The sequence below is a fragment of the Pholcus phalangioides genome, unplaced genomic scaffold (genome assembly GCF_987345545.1).
Source record: "Pholcus phalangioides strain wild (caught in Gottingen) unplaced genomic scaffold, Ppha-v1.0 ptg000013l_1, whole genome shotgun sequence".
Lineage (NCBI taxonomy): Eukaryota > Metazoa > Arthropoda > Arachnida > Araneae > Pholcidae > Pholcus > Pholcus phalangioides.
In genome coordinates this window covers 8,589,017-8,607,878 of record NW_028301606.1, presented here as the reverse complement: position 1 = coordinate 8,607,878, position 18,862 = coordinate 8,589,017, and the positions used below count along the sequence as shown (strand labels likewise).

The following is an 18,862-nucleotide window of genomic DNA, read 5'->3' as shown; positions in this document are numbered from 1 at the left end:
CTCTGTCAACCCCTCTCATTCTCAGTTTTCTATAGTCAATGATGCTTAACAGTTGGTATTTTCTTGGAATTTGAATCCTCTTATCTCCTAACTCGATAGCTTCGTTCTATTACACAAAAATCAACTTCCAAACACTTATACATACTGTGCCAGTGAGCTATAGATATAAGCAGATCCAGGTACAGTTTATATAGTTATAACCGATTGACAAGCAAACAAATGTGTGAATAGGCGCAGATTTAGCTGCCATTTTTTTTTTTCGTCTAACGTCATCCTATGGGTGTGCCTTTCTTGATAACAAAACAGTTCTTATCACGGTTTTGCCGGAAGGGGGTTATAATTTGTTGCCGAATTTCAACTTTTTCCTTTACAATATCAAATGTTTCAAAATCGATTTTCTGAAACTTTCCCAAACACCCTTCTGTCTCAATGTGTTTAGATAATTGAGGCTCTACTGTATAATACATACGCCACCTATATGTTGTTTCAAGAACTTCATGTTGAATTTCTTTGAAAAAAAAAAATCAAATCCCAAGATGGCATGAATGAATGCCACTGTACTTATCCCGTTGCCGAGATCTCTTCCAGCCTAGCTTCACGGCAGTTCGGAACACTTTATTTCATATATCAAAACATAACACAAAATTTTCACGTATTTTCCATGGACAATTGGGTACTGTTGGGATTACCGAATTTTGTGGTGATTACAGATGAGATGGGGTTGGGAGTTGGAGGAAAAAAAGTATGGGTTTCTTTAAGAAGGATGAAAGTACATATATTAAGATGGAGGTATATTAAACCAAGATGAAGGTTAAATACAGTAATAACCCCAGATACAGTCGAACAGCCAAATAATTTCCCCCTTGTATAATGAAAGTAATTGATTAAGCAAATTCATGAAACTGTTCAGCATTTCTAGCAATTGGTGATGTTAATGCTTTCAAACAGCATCACTCACAGGACAGGTTTAGCATTAGTCTGAAATGCTAAACCTGTAGCCCAAAATGATAGAATAGGTTTGGCCATCTTTTTCCCCCCCCCCTCTTTTTAGGCAATTTCTTACAATTTGGGAGACCAGACACCCCCCCCCCCCCAAGTACTCCCCCCATTCGCGCTATAGCATTGTGAAAGAAATGGAACATTTTTATACCCTTTTCAAGCTTGCTTCTTGTCTTCCCAAGATTTATCAATAAAATCTAAGACTGACTGATCTACAGGCTTTCGCAGTAAGCATGTAGAGTCTATTTCATTCATTAAAAAATGAAAATAAAAAAAGATCCTAGTGAAAGCAATATATTGCTACAGCATGATCTTTCCAGTTTTTGTATGAAAATCTAAAGCTAATCAAGAACACTTGTAACATCCCACTCCATGAACAGTTTTGACAACAATTCAACTGAAACGATACATAAGAAAAACAAATCTGAAAAATTAAATTTGTGAGAATTTTTATTAACATACATAATTTACATTACAAATTACAGGAGGGATGTTAAAAAGAAATAGTTTCCGCACATAAAATTTCCACATAGTGTATTGCTGTACTGTTAGACCCGCTAACTATTTACGTACATGCAGAATGACAGCAAGCTAATCTCAGAGTATAATAATAAGATATTAACAATAAATTGTCAAACTTCAAACATATAATACTCTTGAATTGCTGAAAAAATTTTGGCAAAGCAGAATTTGAAATTAAATCGCTTACAGACTGAATGTGTATAAATATGACTGGGAATGCATGTAAAATTATCCTTCAGATACAATAAACATCTTTGGGAAAAAATGGACAAGGATATGATTGCGGATAGGTAATCAGATTTAAATATTGATTATATTAGTTTCTTTATGTAAAAATAAAATTTGGCACCTAGCAAAGATGCATGTTATTTTCAAATGTTCTGAATTTTTACGATTTTAATTTTGAAACCAGGATACTGTTCTGAACATTAACAAAATGTGAATGTTAAACGTAGAGTTTACAACTTCAACAGAAAAATATGTTTGAACATTATTGATTTCAACTCTACCAACAGATATTTAAATATATTCATGTACTTAAAAAAAAAATCCTTGTAAACAATAAACAAACACCAGATGAATGCAACTTGGCATATACATATAAATTAACAAAATAAGCAGTATGGCCACCAGATGGGAGTGTTTAAAAATCAATCCCTGGGCACCTGGATATGTTGCAGATGTTTACGGACAGAATCGACAAGATCTTGGGAAGATCCACATATTAAGCGGCGGCCCATCAAATCCAGAGGTCCACCTGAAATAAAGAAAAAAAAAAAAAAAAACTTTCCTCAAAATACTTTAATATTTTCTCCACAATCTATCATGTGCATAGCAACCACTTCAAGGAGGTACCCCCCCCCCCCCCACACACACACTAATGGAAGTGTAACAACGACTTGCAACCACTTCTAATAATCTGCATTTACAATTTCAGTGCCTTAACACAGGCAACAACCCCCCCCCCCTCCCGCAGACATTTTTCAATTTAAAAAGACTTATTTTCAGATACTTAATCCTTTCTCCCCTCCCCCAATATCAAAATATTTTTCCCATTAAAAGCTCTCCTACTCAATACATTTACATTGTACTATACAATGTAAGTATCAAAAAGCAATTCCTATAGTTACGATGATGACAGTAAGCCAAGATGTTATTACAGCATATCCTAGTGGTAATGAAGCTTTTATCTCATCAACAGCTAGTCCTAAAAATATCACCCCAATTTAAAAAACTTAAAAACACGTTCTAAAATTACACTGTACTAGTTTTGAGAATGTGAATATACTGTGTCATGAAATAAAAAATCTAAATTTCTTATGCTGTCCCCCTGGTCCTCTAACTTCCAATTAAAACTTTGCCCTGTCTCTCCCGAGGCCAACGGAAAAACTTCTATGTTTCTGAGTGCAATATTCACCGAGATATTTTTGTATTCAAATATTGGAGAAAAGTTATGAAAGAACAGCAAAAACTAAAGGGTAATGCTCCTTGCCCCTCACTCATGCTGTACTTTCCCAACTTTTCGTCGATTTTTGAATTTGAATATCTTGGCAAAAATGTTTAAATTTTTTTTTTTTTTTTTTTTTTTTGGCTTCAGTAGAGACAGGGCAACAACTTTCTAATTGGAAGTTAGAGGACAAGGGGGGACCATACAAAGATTTAGATATTTTTATTTTATGACAGTTTATTTTCATTCCCAAAACTGGTACCTGATAACTTTAACGCCTTTTGAGTATTTTTTAAATTGAAACTATACCTCTACGATGAACAGTTGATGAGATAAAAACTACATTAGCATTTACAGGACACCCTGTATATCATTGATCATGAAAATAAAATAGGAAAAAAAAATTCAGAATTATCATCTTGCAAGATCAAGAAAAGATTTTTTGAAGTGCATTTATAAAGAGGTCAGTAATACATAGATCATGCTGAAACTAATGAGCAAAGAATCTATCAAGATAAGAACGACAGTCACACTATCTTTAATCTGCAGACTTTACGCTATAACTTGATGTTTTTTGACACTGGGTTGGGTTTTTGACGTCAAAAACCATTGACACAAGTTTCAAAAACCTAAACGAATGCTTTTTGACAATATTTTAAACACAATAGGTATATAAACACGATGAGAAACTTACTTTTTTTGTGTATTAGTTTTTTTTTTAAACACTAATTTATTACAATTATTAAAAGGATTACTTATGTGTAATTTACTAAGCGAAATAGAGCTCTTTATTCGAAATATCTGACAGGACCAGGGTTAGGTTTTTGATATCAGAAACTTAGAATTAAAACAGTCAAAAACTTACTGTCAATGTTGTCAAATTTTTTCTGTATCTTCAATGTGTTTCAATGTTGTCTTTTTTTCACCCAATAGATATATCAAACATAAAAACTTATTTTAATGTAGATTAAAGTGTTTTATATTTTGAATTACTATATAATTACTGAGTATAAAATATCGCTATTTTAATATGAAATTTATATAAAATTTTGGGTAGATCGAAAACTTATTCCATGTTAAAAATTCTCACCTGTTAATACACTAATCAAATGCATCTGGGATACTCTATACATCACTCATGTGAGGCAAATAATTTTCCATCAAATATTAAACAAAAAAAAATCAATAACTTTAACCTTCTGGGTCTTGGACAACACCTCCAGCTTCTTCAACTATGATTTTGCCAGCGGCCATATCCCAGCAATGTATAGTATATTCAAAGTAGCAGTCCACGACACCATCAGCAACACAACACATGTTGATTGCAGCTGATCCCAAGCTTCTTATCCTGTAAGAATTAACAAATTTGTAATAAATATTATAATTGCATTGGCTATGTAAAGATATGCAAAGATCTAGATGGCTGTAAAAAAAGAGTGCAATGAACGAAACTTGTTTAAGTCAAACCCTGGTGCTTACCCATGTACTTTTGGAGCTATATTGGAATAATTTGTGATAACTTGATTCATCACTTCTGGTGTTCGACTACTGCCGGTCTCCATAGCAATAAGAGCTTTGCTGATGTCTGGATAAAAACATTTTGAATAAATATACATTCATCAGATTCAAACTTTTTAAAAAAAAGTCAGCTTTGTGAGAATTTATAATAAAAAGCCATAACACACAACCCAACAATTCCAAAATGCACAGTTCTGAAACAGTGCTACTTTAATGCATGTCCCCCCATTAACGTCTTGCCACAGAGAGCAACAAGCCTGCAAACAGTACAAATATTCAGTCATTACACTTCACTTATGAAATATAGATGGCAGCACTGGAAAATCATATACACTACTAGATATGCACTTAGACTATTAGGTACACACACTTACACTTCCGGCACAACTCACTAGGCAGTAAATTGCCCATGGTGATAGACCTGAGTTGTGCACAGTTAAAAAAATCTTAATGCATCGGGCCCGGGGGACCTCAAATACATAAGGGGCCTCATAATCATAGGCGGAGATAGACTTGAAAGTCTGGGGGGGGGGACAATGCCCCCCCCCCCGTATCTCCGCCCATGCTTGTGATAATGACATTTGGTGCTATGGTTTTCGAATTTTTTAACGTCTCTTTCCTCATGGATGATAATCTTATAGGCTACCAAACCTACATGGTGTGGTAATGCTTCTTAACAATAAGTGTATGGGTGGAAAAATTTGGACTATTATAAGTTTTTATTCAATTCATTTTAGTTTGGTTTTTCATCTTGGAAACGCCCAACTAGAGGTGTCAATGCAAAAAAAAATTATTGGCAGGGAGAGAAAAGTTGGCAATGATAGGACCCTCTTATCAGTACACATACTTGTTTAGGATAAAGATCTTTGGTAAATAATCTGTGTGGAAAAATTCGAACTATTATCAGAGTAAAGAGAAAAAGAACCCAGATAGATCCCACATATACCATAAAACTTTGGATTACAAGTAACTCTGTTTACAAGTGACTCAAAAGACAAGCAAACATGTTAAAACAAGTTTTGACTTAATATACGAGTAATGTATCACAAGATGAGCAAAAATTTTAGAATTTTTGAACAGATTTTGTCTTGATGAGTGAGGCAATACAAGCAGTGTATATACTACACTCCTAGATGAGCTCTTGAATATTTAGTATTTACATTGTCTGTCGAGCATCACATGATCCACAACTAAAAAGCTAACAGTTTGCTTTCTCTCCCTGTGAAGGTGGTCATATTAATGAGTTTGGAGAAAAACTAATGAAAATAATAAAAAGCTCTAGAAAATACTTTAAAGACCAAACTAAAAATATATTGTATGCATATGTGTATTAATGAAATTCTCAAATAGTTAGAGGGTTTTTTTTTATTTGGGCCGCATTAGTCGAGATATTACTGGCTACGAGAGTGGTATTCATAACACAGGGTCTCATGAAAGACTACCATATTCCACCACATTAATCAGCATGCTGCCAAACTCAATTGATACCAATTTTATTGTTGGGGGTTCTCAACATGCCGGGAAAAGAGAGGTTTAATAAGGATCACAATATGCATTCAGCCAATTTGATGGATTTTTATAATAAAAGATAATTAAGAATTTTTCCAAATCCGATACGAATTTCTCAGCGTGTACCCATGTTCCTGGTCTCCCTCAAATGTTTCCTGGCACGCTGGTTGAATGCAAAGAAAATATTGTACTACTATCAACCATTCATGCACCCCTTATATACGCATTCCTCTGCATAATTTCTAATGAATCAATGGCATGCAAGAACATGCTTATCCATGGCATTAATGTACTTATGTTGTAAGAATTGTGCTTGTTTCATGTTCTTCCCAAGAAAGACTCACCTTTTTGTCAGGTGTGTGAAAGTGTAAATACCAAAGTGGAACTCCCTTGCTCTTCTATATCATTCCTGAAATACTTGAGTCTTTAATATAAATAAAAATACAATAATTTAAAATAAATCAACCTGCACCTTCCCTTTGAAAAGAATCAACGAATCATTTGAGTTCCCATCCATTTCTTATGGAGACGTCCGATTCAATATACAATCATTTTATATTATGCAAAAGTTCCTTGAATGAATTATGCTCATAAACCAAAGTTTTACTGTATTTACATAATTTTAAAATAGTATTTGTGTACAAAAATTATTTCTTTATGATGTATCCAACAGATTCAATGTTGTGTACAATACATATCTAATTGATTTCACAATGGTTTTCAATCTCCCCTCTTCAATAAAGCCAATTTTTTTCTAAACTGGCCAACCCTGTCCCTTCAATTGGCTGGGGAAAAAAGGAGGGTCTATTTAATAATGCATCTAAAAAAATTGAAACTTCAAGATATATATTTTTTTTTCACCTTTTTGACCAGATACTTCAAGCTTCCTCTCGACTTTTCTATGGGTCATAAAAGCTCCCTGTCCTTTAACAGCAGAGTACATTCTATCATAAGGAGGATTGTATATCAGGCCTAAAATAATCTAAGATATGAAAAATAATAAATCTTTCTGAAGTAGAAAACAATCTTGCAACGAACAAAGGAAAAAAGAAATTGATTAAAAACGAGTGAAGAATTTGAATAACCTGTGGTTTAAATTTCTAAGTTTTACTTTCTGATTATGACAAAGAAATATGCCATATTTTATAACTGTTAATTCAACATATTTTATTTAAAAAACATGACTAACAATTCCTTTCATTCCTTAAAATTCTATCAGTGATGATTAGAGCCCGGAAGTTCAGACACACTAAAAATGGTTGAAATAGGCAGGCAAAAAAAGGTATAACTTATGGAAGAAAGAAAATATAACTAAAAAAACTAAGGTATTAAGGGTCCAAAAACTAGCTGAAAAATTGGTTGCACTTAATCTGTCCACTGTTTTAATGATGGATAATAATACAGTAATTATAAACATAGTTAAATTGATTTCAAGCCTAAAATAAAATATTAGTGGATGCTCAGGATTGTATTAATTTCAGGGCCATCATTGGCAGACGCGGAGCCCATAGAGAAAATTATCTGTGGGGCTCCCACAAGTTGCCAATAATTCTCGTATATTTGTGTTGTATTATTTCAAGAATAATCACTATCATGTCTATAGTTGAAACATATAGCTATAGTCCTCAGACCACAAGATGAATTTTCGCTGCGTCATGTCACGTCAGATGATTTTATTTAATTTTTTTTTTTTTGGTAAAACGATTGCACATCGAGAAAAGTTCATCAGTGACTGAGCTTTCACGATTGGCATGTCCTTCTAAGATAAAATAGAATCGTTTGACGTGATATGACGTGCTGTAGCAAATCTCATCTCGTGGTAGGAGGACTATACTTAGTTCTTTTGTTGTAAAAATATTAAGCTTTTTTTATAACACCACATATGCATGATTCTGAGCGGAAGACCTTGTGTAGCCACATCTGTTGCATACCCCCAGAGGGCAACTCTGGTAAATTTAATCGAACACTAAATATGTATGTAAAATAGAGCAAGCTCGTCATTTAGGGGGGGGGGAGACGTGATAGCAGAGCCCGGTCTGCTCCTACTGCAACCAAGTTGTGAAATGATCTAATCTACCAAACATTTTATTCAAAAGGGACTTGGTCTCGGATTCGGCCTCAACCAGGTAGCGAAGTGTGACTCACATATCAAAATTGCTCCCCCCCCAAAATTGGGCGGATCGGGGTCTCTGAATAAGTTTCTGCTGTTTAGTTTTCACTTTCCTACATTGTACAAAGTTCAACAGTGCTGGAGAAAGCGTTTGTGCTGGTCGTATTTGATGATCCCTCTGCCATAATATATCAAAAAAATTTCGAAACAAACAATTCGGTTGTAGAGCGATGAAAAAACACAGTAAAGTAGGTGAAACATCTGAGACAAAAAATCTTGCGTGTTCACTCACCGATGCGGTGTTGCCATCCCAATCAAATTTTAATAAGAGTAATTCTTCTGTTTTCAATGCTCAAAATATCCAAGTTTTGCAGATTATGACTTCTGAAATCCACTAATAAACTTAAAACTATGTTAAAATAGGCATTTATGGCGGGAAAAGTTCAAAAAAGACTTACAAAATAAGTTTGAAAATAGGCAAAAAAGGTATTTATGGCATTTTGCCTGAACTTCTGGGCTCTAGTGATGGCACAGATGACTAACAGAAATTACCATGTCTAGATTACATGTGATATAGGTTATAAGCAAAGAGATTACAGTACTTTTTAACTACTGTTTCAAAGGGAATCGAGCATAAAGCTTGTAAAGCTCTCATCTTTGCCATTGGGAGCATGTATATAATACCCTAATTAAACAAATATTAAGCAACACAGAATGAGGATGACCAACACTCCTTTATTTCCCATACTTATGTCTAATCTTTCTGGATCAACACACAGCATCAAAATATATAACCCAAAGTTATATTAAATATTTTGAAATGTTAAATTTTAAAATTATTTATTTATTCCACACACATATTACAAGGACCATCTTTTCAACTAATGTAGAATTATTTTCTGAAAAAATTGGTAAATAAGGATGATCAGCACATTTTGGTCATGTTTTCAAGTTCCCCTCTACACCATTAGATTTCATAGACAAGGCTGTCGTAATGCATGACAATACTTAGGCAAGGTATGGGGCTTTCAGGTGCCTCATGATAACAAGACCTGGTGCCGATTTTTTAAGAGTAAATTGCATGTGGCATATTTTTGGGAATAAGGGCTGCATGAATGTATGTGCAATACTGTATGTAAAAAAAAAAAGTTATGTAACTAAGTAGGCATAATCACTGTATAAGCAGATCTAACGCACCTTTCCAGAATAAAATTTAACTTTTATGTCATTATTTTCTGGCATTCCATAAAGATATCATTAAAAAAATGTGTCACATGCTTGAAACAAATTATGAATAGTCGTTTCAATTATGTATCACTTGTGTGTCGCTGCAGAAAAGTAAAATAAAATATGGCAGTCACCTGCGGGGAATAAAGCGATATGGAGAAATATACGTTGCAAAATGTCATCAGATGAATGTATTCACAAACATTGTTTAAAAAAAACTTAATGACTTACTTCTTTCTTATATGCTAGCCCCACTGATATGGCCACGAATGGAAAGCTAAGCATAAAACACAAGGGAGAAAAAAAAAAATCAATCATTCTTAATTTCAAATTAAAATTTCATTCGCAATCAAATTTTCGCAAAACAAAAATTCACAATTTTCAAATTCGCAAAACAATTTTTACAAGAATCAAAATATCTGTTAATCAGTATCGTAACTTGAGAGGCAAGATTCTAGGACAAAAGTTCGTTAACCCTAGAACTACTGGGACTGTCTTTTTGACAGCTATTGCAAAAATTCATGATACTGATGCAAATGATGCAGTTTTAGATTAAACCAAGTGCAATAAAAACTAGGGTTACCTTGTTTTGAAATAATGTCATGTGGGTTTTTTAGGGAAGCAGGGCCCAAAACCTTTAAAAAAAAAAAAAATTATGTTAATATTTTTTGGAATTTACATTGCGTATTCAAAATTCATTGATTTCAAAATTTCGAAATGTAAGTGGCTCAACGACAACCAAGGGATACCCTCTTCATCCAATAAGGCAAAACAATAAAGGGTTACTAGGGCTGCGAGACTTTTCATATATAATGAATTAGGTAAAACATGTGGTGGGAGGGGTACATACATTGCTTTGTATGTCAGTGAATTAGTGAGTGCATGCTTCACAAAAATTCTTGTGGGAATCAAGCCACCTATGCCCCATCCCCATCTGGAGCAGTCAAGATTTTACATTTGAAGCTAATACTCAATTTACTAGCAAGAAAGAATGTGAGGTGCTGTCCCAATTGGCAAACAATTTTATCGTTTCTTATATAATTGTACGATGTCAAAATAGTTGTGTTATATACATGTAAAGACATGGATTATTTGAATGCATTCTACCGCCTTTTAGATATTAGCCAATCTTGTTTTGAAAAACCCTGTATGTTTAAGCTTGAAATGTAATGAAGCATGGACAATTCTTTACTTTATTTTTAGAAGAGAAAAGTAATTTTATTTCCTAAAAAATGCATTCATAGTCTATTTGAGAAATCTGGATAAAACACAATTTCCAAGTGGGCTTGAAATTGTCACTTGGTAGTTCTTCTAGTGTTAACCAAGGGAATTTATGGCGGTGACCCTGTTTCAACTGCACTCAATTTAGACTTTTGTACTTTTGGTTGAAAGAGTTTCTCAAGACAAAAGGTAGCAATCGGTACGAGGAAACTTTCTTCCCAATGTTTAATCACAAAGTTAGACATCATGAAGATGGGTAATGTTGAGAGTAAAATTAGCTTGCACCAAGGACTGCCTTTACAATGAGAAATTCTCTTTCAATTATCATCAGCCATGAAAACCTTATCAATTACTCGCTTTCTCTAATTTTGCAGTAATTGCTGTATAATACTTCTGGTCAGAAACTACATGTTAACAAGCCCATAAATCCATGGAATTCAGCAGCAAAATGATAATTGAATGGGTGTCTGGAAGGAGTGCATGTGTTACATTTTTGCCGTGAAACTTTGTTTTCTACAGGAGGTAAACTATGACCTGCAAATGGTTTTAGTAACAACTTTTAGAAAGTTGAAAAGTGAAAGAAGTGCATGTACGAGTTCAGCAGCAATTACGATCTAGAAATGAGATCCTTTTAGTTTTTGGCGATTTCTGAAAAATTTGAAAATTATAATGAAATTATAATTTGATCCCTTTTTCCAGACATCTATTCCATTTGATTTTTTGGATGGCTAGCTAAATAGTTTTAAAAATACAAAAACTCATTGAAAAAAAAACCACTTTGGGGAACTTCATGTTTCCCATACTCTTCAATTGCTAATACAAATACAAATACAACGCCACAACAGGCAAATTGCCCAACGAGGTGGCTGACTTAAGAACATCATGGATCCCCGAGCCCCTACCTACTACTGCTACACCACACATGCACCCCCCCCCCCCCGCGGAACCCCCCAACGAATCGGTACATGCGGGAATGTGCGTGTACGTGTAGTGCAACCTGACGTAAAGTTTTGTTTCTGTGTAATGCTTGTTATGTGTAGTGCTGTCATCTGCCCCCAGTCTTACTAACTATGAGTGAAGTGTTATGCTTGAATGATTTACCGTTTTAGGACTGTTGCTCTCTGTGGCGAGACTTTTTAACGGGGAGATCGGCTCGCATTTGCGCCTTGAAGTTGGGAACCACAGAAAACCAACTTCAGCCGACCACCACTGTGGGGTTCGAACCCGGATCCTCGCATCACGAGTCCGGCGCTATAACCACTCGACCACCACAGCGGCTTATGTTAGAGCAATACTATTTGAAATATATTTGTAATACAGGTAAAGCTGAAACTTTTCACCTGACCGAGAAAAAAAATTTTACAATTTGCTTATAACAAGAAGTCTGTTATATATTGAAGGGCCAGACACATCTTACTTCACATCTCCAAGAAATGTTGAAGCATTCCTAAAGGATGGGTGTATGCGGAAATTTTATTGATTTTTTTTTTAAATATAAGCCACAGTAAAAGTTACTTGCTCTTACTTTAATTTATAGTGTATATTAATGCCCGTGGACAAAATATATAGCTGTGTATATTTACCCGTGGACAAAATATATAGCTGTGTATATTTACCCGTGGACAAAATTCATAGTTCCATCAATGGGATCAATGATCCATGTTGGAGCATCTGTCAGTTCGCATGCAGTTCCTTCAGCAGTCGATTCCTCTCCAATGAATCTGAAATGCAAGAATACATATAATTAAAGCATTATTTTGCATTACATACCATAAGAATATTTTATCAAAGTTTTCACATGAAAGATTAAAAGAAAGATTTCCACTGAAAGCCATTTTATTGGATTACTCTGCGGCTTGCAGCTTGTACGAGAACCATTCTAACTGGTCCAACACTGACTTGGAAGATGAATAAACTATTAAACACATCCCCTCAACATGTAAGATAATGTATAACAAAGTTTTTCCGTCTCATATTTTCCCTCCATCTAACCTGTACAATGTAGATGAATGTGATAACATTTTGGCCTGCAGACCATATTTCACACCAGATTGCTTTTCCCAGGACATACAAGAGCTAAATTACTTTCTTGAGGACCAAATATGGATTAATACATTAAACTCCTTTTCAAGAACTCGTACTTTAAGAGTTCTAATTTTCTTTCTAACATAAATGCACTTCCTATTTAAGAAGTTCTCTCACTCAATAGGTGGGATTCAAATAATTTAACCAATTGTTAACCTGTTCAATATTTTTTGTGTAATATTTATTATGTTGTATCTTCTATGGAAGAAATATAAAACATAATTCTTTCATTTGACTAGTGTGTGCACCAATTCGAGCGGGAATTTTTTCTGTAAAGCAGGTTATGAAGAAATCATGATTTTTTTTAATTAAATCAGATTTTTTAAATTAAAATTTACTGACTTAATAATTAACAAGATTTGTTTTAATTAAGAATTCATATTTTCATATCACCTACCTATTTTTTTCACCTATTCTTTCAAATTTAATTCAGCTTTAATGAATAAACTAACAGATAAACGCTTAACAAAGCATGAAATATGATGACCAAAAATCTATGTTTACAACAAAAATTAACTGATGGATGATTTGTTACGATGCATTTCCGACTTGTACATGATAAGTTGCTTACTAATTTACACAATTTTTTCACAGGTTTAATAAGTTTTGGCAAAAAAAAAACGAGATAACTCTAGCACTTTTTCACTTTTCGTATAAAAATTTCAAGTCCAACAGTGCTGGTGTTGGTACAACATCTATTGTTACTTTAAATCAGCAATTAGGGCATAAAATTCAAGGCTTTATATAAAAACTAATTTCTGCTTTTATTATCACGGAAAACCTTGGTGCCCTCCCCCATTGTAATGCATTGCAAGACTTAAAAATAGATTGCTATCTATAATATATTGCTATATAAATATACATTGCTATCTATAATATATTGCTATATAAATATACATTGCTATATAAATATACATTGCTATATAAATATACATTGCTATATAAATATACATTGCTATCTATAATATATTGCTATATAAATATACATTGCTATCTATAATATATTGCTATATAAATATACATTGCTATCTATAATATATTGCTATATAAATATACATTGCTATCTATAATATATTGCTATATAAATATACATTGCTATCTTTCTGCACAGCATCTAGGGATTAGGTTCAAGTCTATATTTACCAGGGTTGTGTGGTAAAAAACCGGTTTTTTTGGTTTAAACCAGTTTTTTATTTTAAATAGTATTAACATTAAAAACAATAAAATTTCTGAAAAATCATTCAAATTTCTAATAATTAATTAAAATAAAATGTTTATTAATGTAATTAACACTATTCCCATATTAATTAATCAATAAATATTTCTTACGTTTTAACAAAAACCAACTTTTGCAATTTAATTATTTTTTGCTAAATATGGATTACTCAATGGATTACTGTGTGTTTGAAAATTCTTTTAATGTTATTATTAATCATATAATATATATTTTCTCCAGTTATTTTTTTCAGTATGCTTAATTAGGAAGCTATTTTGCAAAAACTATAATAAAAATTAGGTGAATACAATGTATTTAATAAAGCATAAATAATGCAGATTAATTAGCGATGATTTACGATATACAGAGTGATTATAATTAAGGTTCTAATGAGGCGCATGTGCTATTTAGTAGTAGTATCATGATGAACCTAAGTATATGTATAAATGTGTAATTTTTATTCGAACACTGATGGATGTTACTGATATCAATAATAACTGAATAAATTTTCATTCAGAATTATATTACGAAGTTTGCCTGCACACCACTTGTGCCCTCATTGCGAACCATAGATTGAGAAATACTTGCTAACTTAGAACAATAAGTGAGGGTGAGAAATTTGAAATATCTGCATACCTATGATCAGGAAATCGTTCCCGGAGACCTTTCACAAGATGTTCTTCAACAGCCTTGTCGCTTTCTGTTACGAGATCAGCAAAACTAGATTTTGTTTCGATGGACTTTTCGGCACATAGAGCTTCATTTACAATCTGTAAATAAAATGTTAGAAAACCATCAAAGACAAATATTGAATAAGTTACAGAGACATAAAATTAAACTGAAATGGGTACTTCTTTTTCTATAACGGTCTCAGATTCGAAAAAGAAAACTCACATTTAATAATCAAGGCTAATAATTAATAACTTTGAAGAAAAGGTTTTTTCTTCCAAATACATTATGCAGAGGTGATCTCAGAAACGTCTACTAGGCTTCGCTGGGACTCTCACAGTGAGGATCTAGGTTCCATGCAAAGAGTGATGGTCAATTGAAGTTCCTTTTTTGCTGTTCCAGACTTTGAGACATGAATACGAGAGAGCTGATCTGCCATTTTAAAAAAGTCTCTCCACAGAGCAGGCAGACCTAAACATACTATCACATGAAAATTTAACCATTTGCCATATTTACTTAAATATGGAAATTGAATGGCAGCACCAGCAAGTAGACGAAACAAACACACACACACACACATACAATTCTGAGAACATAACACATTAGGGACCACACAGACTCAGAACACACATTCTAGCATGTATAAATTCATTTGAAATTCTGTAGGGGGAATGCACTCTTAAAATGCACGTACAGTTAAATAGCATTAGTCTCCACCAAGAATCGAACCTAGTCCTCTTGCAATCCATATACAAAAGCAAGGGACATTGCCATTTCTTCCTTATTTACACTCTGTACCCGATGCACTGAAATGGGGGCATATATAGTAGTTCTCCCCCCAAAAACGTCGACAAATGCCTCCCAGGTAGTGTCAGTAGAAAGAGCAAGATAAAATATTTTTTCTTTTAGTTCAATATACGAAGGAAGGACTTTTTTCCTCAGAGATCACAGAGCTAAATAAATCTCGATTTAATTAATAACTTTAAAACAATAACTAAATACACCAAGTCTCAGTTTTTGCCTGAGCCATTTTTTCTTGATAGTTGTGAAAAAATAATTCATAATCCACTGGAAAAAAACAATGATCACAATTTTAATTACCTGACACATATGACTTGGACGAAACTCATTTAAATCTAAGAGAGAGAAAAAGAAATCGCTGGGAAACTAGTACAGATAAGATCACTTGAATATAGTTCCACAATCGTTACTTGTACTCAAGGCAGAACAAATCACAGTTGCACTGGGTTGCGAAATAGCTTATGTAAACACCTGGGTGTACCTGGCTATCCCCCCGCCCGCCCCCATAATGGTGTCCCTGGTGATAGGGATACAGGTAAGGGGAGTCCTGCTTCGAGTGAAAATCACAATCAGGGGCCCGATACAAATAAAAAACAATTTGGGAACCTATGGTTGTCACACATCCTATCACCTACTCACAATACTTACATTGAAATTTAATCAATATAAAATTTTCGACCCAATGTAAACATCTATGCATGAGAGAAACTCGCCCTCTCACTAGGCTGCGAGTACTTACAAATTTTATTCTCTTACTCTCAGAAATCATAGCACTAGAATCACGACAATAAGCCCCTCCCCACATTGCCCCTCTTCTAGAGCATGACCATTACAAGAATGCGACTGACAGGACTCCAGCCCAGAGACTCCGGACAATTACCAGATAGGCTATCTATGCTATGAATTCATTGTAGAAAATTCCGTGATAAGTCTAACAAAAGATCCCACACTAGGGGCCCTATTTCCCAGCCCAGGAAAAAATCTTGTTTTTTATGCACTATAAATTCGCTTTAAAGGATTCCCATTTCACAGGACTGTTTTAAGAACATCATGGGGCCCGTGGGCCAAATGATTTTTTCCGAGGCCCTACCAGGCAAATTTGCATGATTAATCTCGAAAATCTCAACCAGATCTCAATTTTGTGAGGCACTCACAAGGGTGGGGCTGACAGGGCCCCAGCCTTGGGGACACACGGCAATTACAAGCATTTGTTTTTTTGTTTTTTCACGCAATAAATTCACTATAAAACGGCCTATAAAAACTGGCTTGGGGACACTACTACTCCAGGACGTGGGGGCCATGCCCGGGTGGGCCTATGCATTAACACACGGCACTGGACCTGAGAAATCCTGGCCCGTTACCCATCAAGCATCTCAATTTATGGGTTCAGCACTAGGATGCGATGCGCCCCCCCCCCCCAATATACTTAATATGCTCAAGCCTCTGTGTGTAGAGGGCACTGCTCGATGCCCGGGAACGAACCCGTTTTATTATCAAATATAAATTTTAACTATAGAAGGGTGCCCATGGGAGCCACGGTTGTCTCAATGCATGCCGGGGGCTCTCAAATGCACAGGGGCCACGTTATAACGAAATTAAAATGATTTATCTTGGCCTTCGCGATCACTGTAGTGAAAGCGAAAACAAAATTATCAAATAACGATAGTAATGATGATGAAATTGTACCTTTCCGGCCTCTTTGACCAGCAAGATGGCAGCGTCTTTCCACTTATCTAATTCCGAGGGCAAGAACATATTTTTATGGCTCGGGATGCAACAATCTTTTATAATATCTCTAACTATATTCCGAATTTGAATATTTAAATTAAGTGGGGGAAGGATTTTTTAGATAAACAAAATACAATACGTGGTATTTCCACCGGTAGGTGCGTCGAGTCGTATCCCAAACAGCTGTTAAAATGTATTTCGTAATCTCTGGATAGGGGAAAAAAAAAAAAACACCACTGATTTAACTGACATCTAGCGGTGAAAATTCAAACTTTGAGTCATTGAGTGAAAGCCGGGTTTTCCTAGGAGTAGGTTTTTCTCGAGTCGCGTCCACTCAAAAAAGCAGTTTATTTTCGCCCCCCCCCCGCCAGAGGGCCCTTCTAGTCGCCGTTGAAAAGAGGCTTTGACCTCGTCAAAATATTTAAATTCCCGAAAAAAAAGTTTCATGGGCCTTCATGAAGGCCAGTTTTTACGCTGACAGTAGGCCCAACACCGTTAGCAGAAAGCCCCCGCGCGAAGCTTTGTATAGGTGAAATTAAGACGCTTTCATATCAGCTCTAGGTGAAATTAAGACGACTTCATATACTGGGTATTAAGGGGGTGTACGGGGTGTATTAAAGGGTTCTAGGTGAAATGGACTTCCACAGACGTCATGAGCTTCGTGCGGAGGCTTTCTGCTATAGGTGTTGGTCGGCCTCTGAGCAGGGCCGTCTTAAGAGCACAGTGCCGCAACCCCCCCCCCCCGGGCCAAGTGAGTTTTCTAAGGCCCCACAACGCTTGCCTACAAATTTAATTGCTTGCGTTCGAAAATTTCAATCAGATCTCATTGTTGTGAGGTCATCGGTAAGCCTCTGAGTTAAAACCCCTTTTACGATTTTTTCAAGACCTCCACCTAGGGTCAAGGCACGGCCGACTAGACATTCATAATTGTTTAGTGGGCTATGGTCAAGGCCCTGGGCCAAGTGATTTTTCCGAGGCCTTACCAGGCAAATTCGCGAAAAATTCAACTTCTCATTTTTCTGAGGCCTTTCTTCACTTAAGGTCCCCCAGGCCATGCCCAGGTGGGCCCATGCGTTAAGATGGGCTGGGAATCGGCTACAATTTTAATTCTGGTATGGAAAACACAGCAGTTTGAAACAAAATTGAAACGCTCAGGGCGCAACGCATTTGAGTCCCCCCCCCCCCCCCCCAGAAGCAGTCAGCCAATCACGCCTGGCGTTAAGCGCTAGCGAGAGGCGTGTTGCGCTACTTTTCTGTGTTTTCCTAGCTTGGCGCATCAGCTGTTCTTATGTCACCTACTAAACCACACACATGCACCACGTTCACAGTCCTCTGCGGAACTTCTAACGAATTGGTGCATGTTGGAATGTGCGCGTACGTGCTGTGAACCTGACATGAAAATGGTTTCCGTGTAATGCTTGTCATGTGTAGTCATCAGTTTTTCCTAACTGTGAGTGTAAATGTAATGACTAAATAATTGTGTATCGTTGTACAGGCCTGTTGCTCTCTATACTCTGTGGCGAGACCTTAACAGAGAGAGTCGGCCCGCATTCACGCCTCGAAGTTGGGAACCACAGAAAACCAACTTCAGCCGACCACTTCTGTGGCGACGGTGGTGTTCGAACCCGGGTCCACGCGATACAGTATACCAAGGACTTTCATTTTGGCTCTACTAGGCCACAGAATTACACCACTTGGAAGAAACAGTTACTGAGAAAACACTCCAGAATCGAAAGAATTAAGCGCCTTATTAGATACGTCATTTCAAACGAAGACAAATTAACAGCCACGAAACAGTGCCAAAGTACAA

The 18,862-nt window shown here is 35.5% G+C and overlaps 1 protein-coding gene across 2 annotated transcripts; it reads right to left on the bottom strand.

Annotated features, from left to right (window-relative positions):
- Window positions 1–1,431: 1,431 nt before the first annotated feature.
- LOC149078561 (inositol monophosphatase 1-like) lies at window positions 1,432–17,560 on the bottom strand. Of its 2 annotated transcripts, none has more exons than XM_089240678.1 (8): window positions 17,011–17,560; window positions 14,491–14,624; window positions 12,170–12,274; window positions 9,564–9,609; window positions 6,857–6,977; window positions 4,448–4,553; window positions 4,165–4,316; window positions 1,432–2,278 (listed from the first exon to the last, which is right to left on the bottom strand). In XM_089240678.1, exons 1-8 carry the CDS (start codon window positions 17,077–17,079, stop codon window positions 2,172–2,174), a joined length of 840 nt encoding a protein of 279 aa, XP_089096804.1. In that variant the 5' UTR covers window positions 17,080–17,560; the 3' UTR covers window positions 1,432–2,171. The 2 variants fall into 2 exon arrangements, with proteins under 2 accessions (XP_089096804.1, XP_089096805.1); XM_089240679.1 differs by lacking the exon at window positions 17,011–17,560 and adding an exon at window positions 15,625–15,750.
- Window positions 17,561–18,862: the final 1,302 nt, after the last annotated feature.

Excerpts from the sequence above, each read along its gene's own strand:
- LOC149078561 (XM_089240678.1), bottom strand. The coding sequence starts at position 17,079 with ATGTTCTTGCCCTCGGAATTAGATAAGTGGAAAGACGCTGCCATCTTG. Across the intron at positions 14,625-17,010 it reads TGGTCAAAGAGGCCGGAAAG|ATTGTAAATGAAGCTCTATG; the intron begins GTACAATTTCAT and ends TTTTATTTACAG. Across the intron at positions 4,554-6,856 it reads TGAAGTATCTGGTCAAAAAG|ACATCAGCAAAGCTCTTATT; the intron begins GTGAAAAAAAAA and ends GTTTTTATCCAG.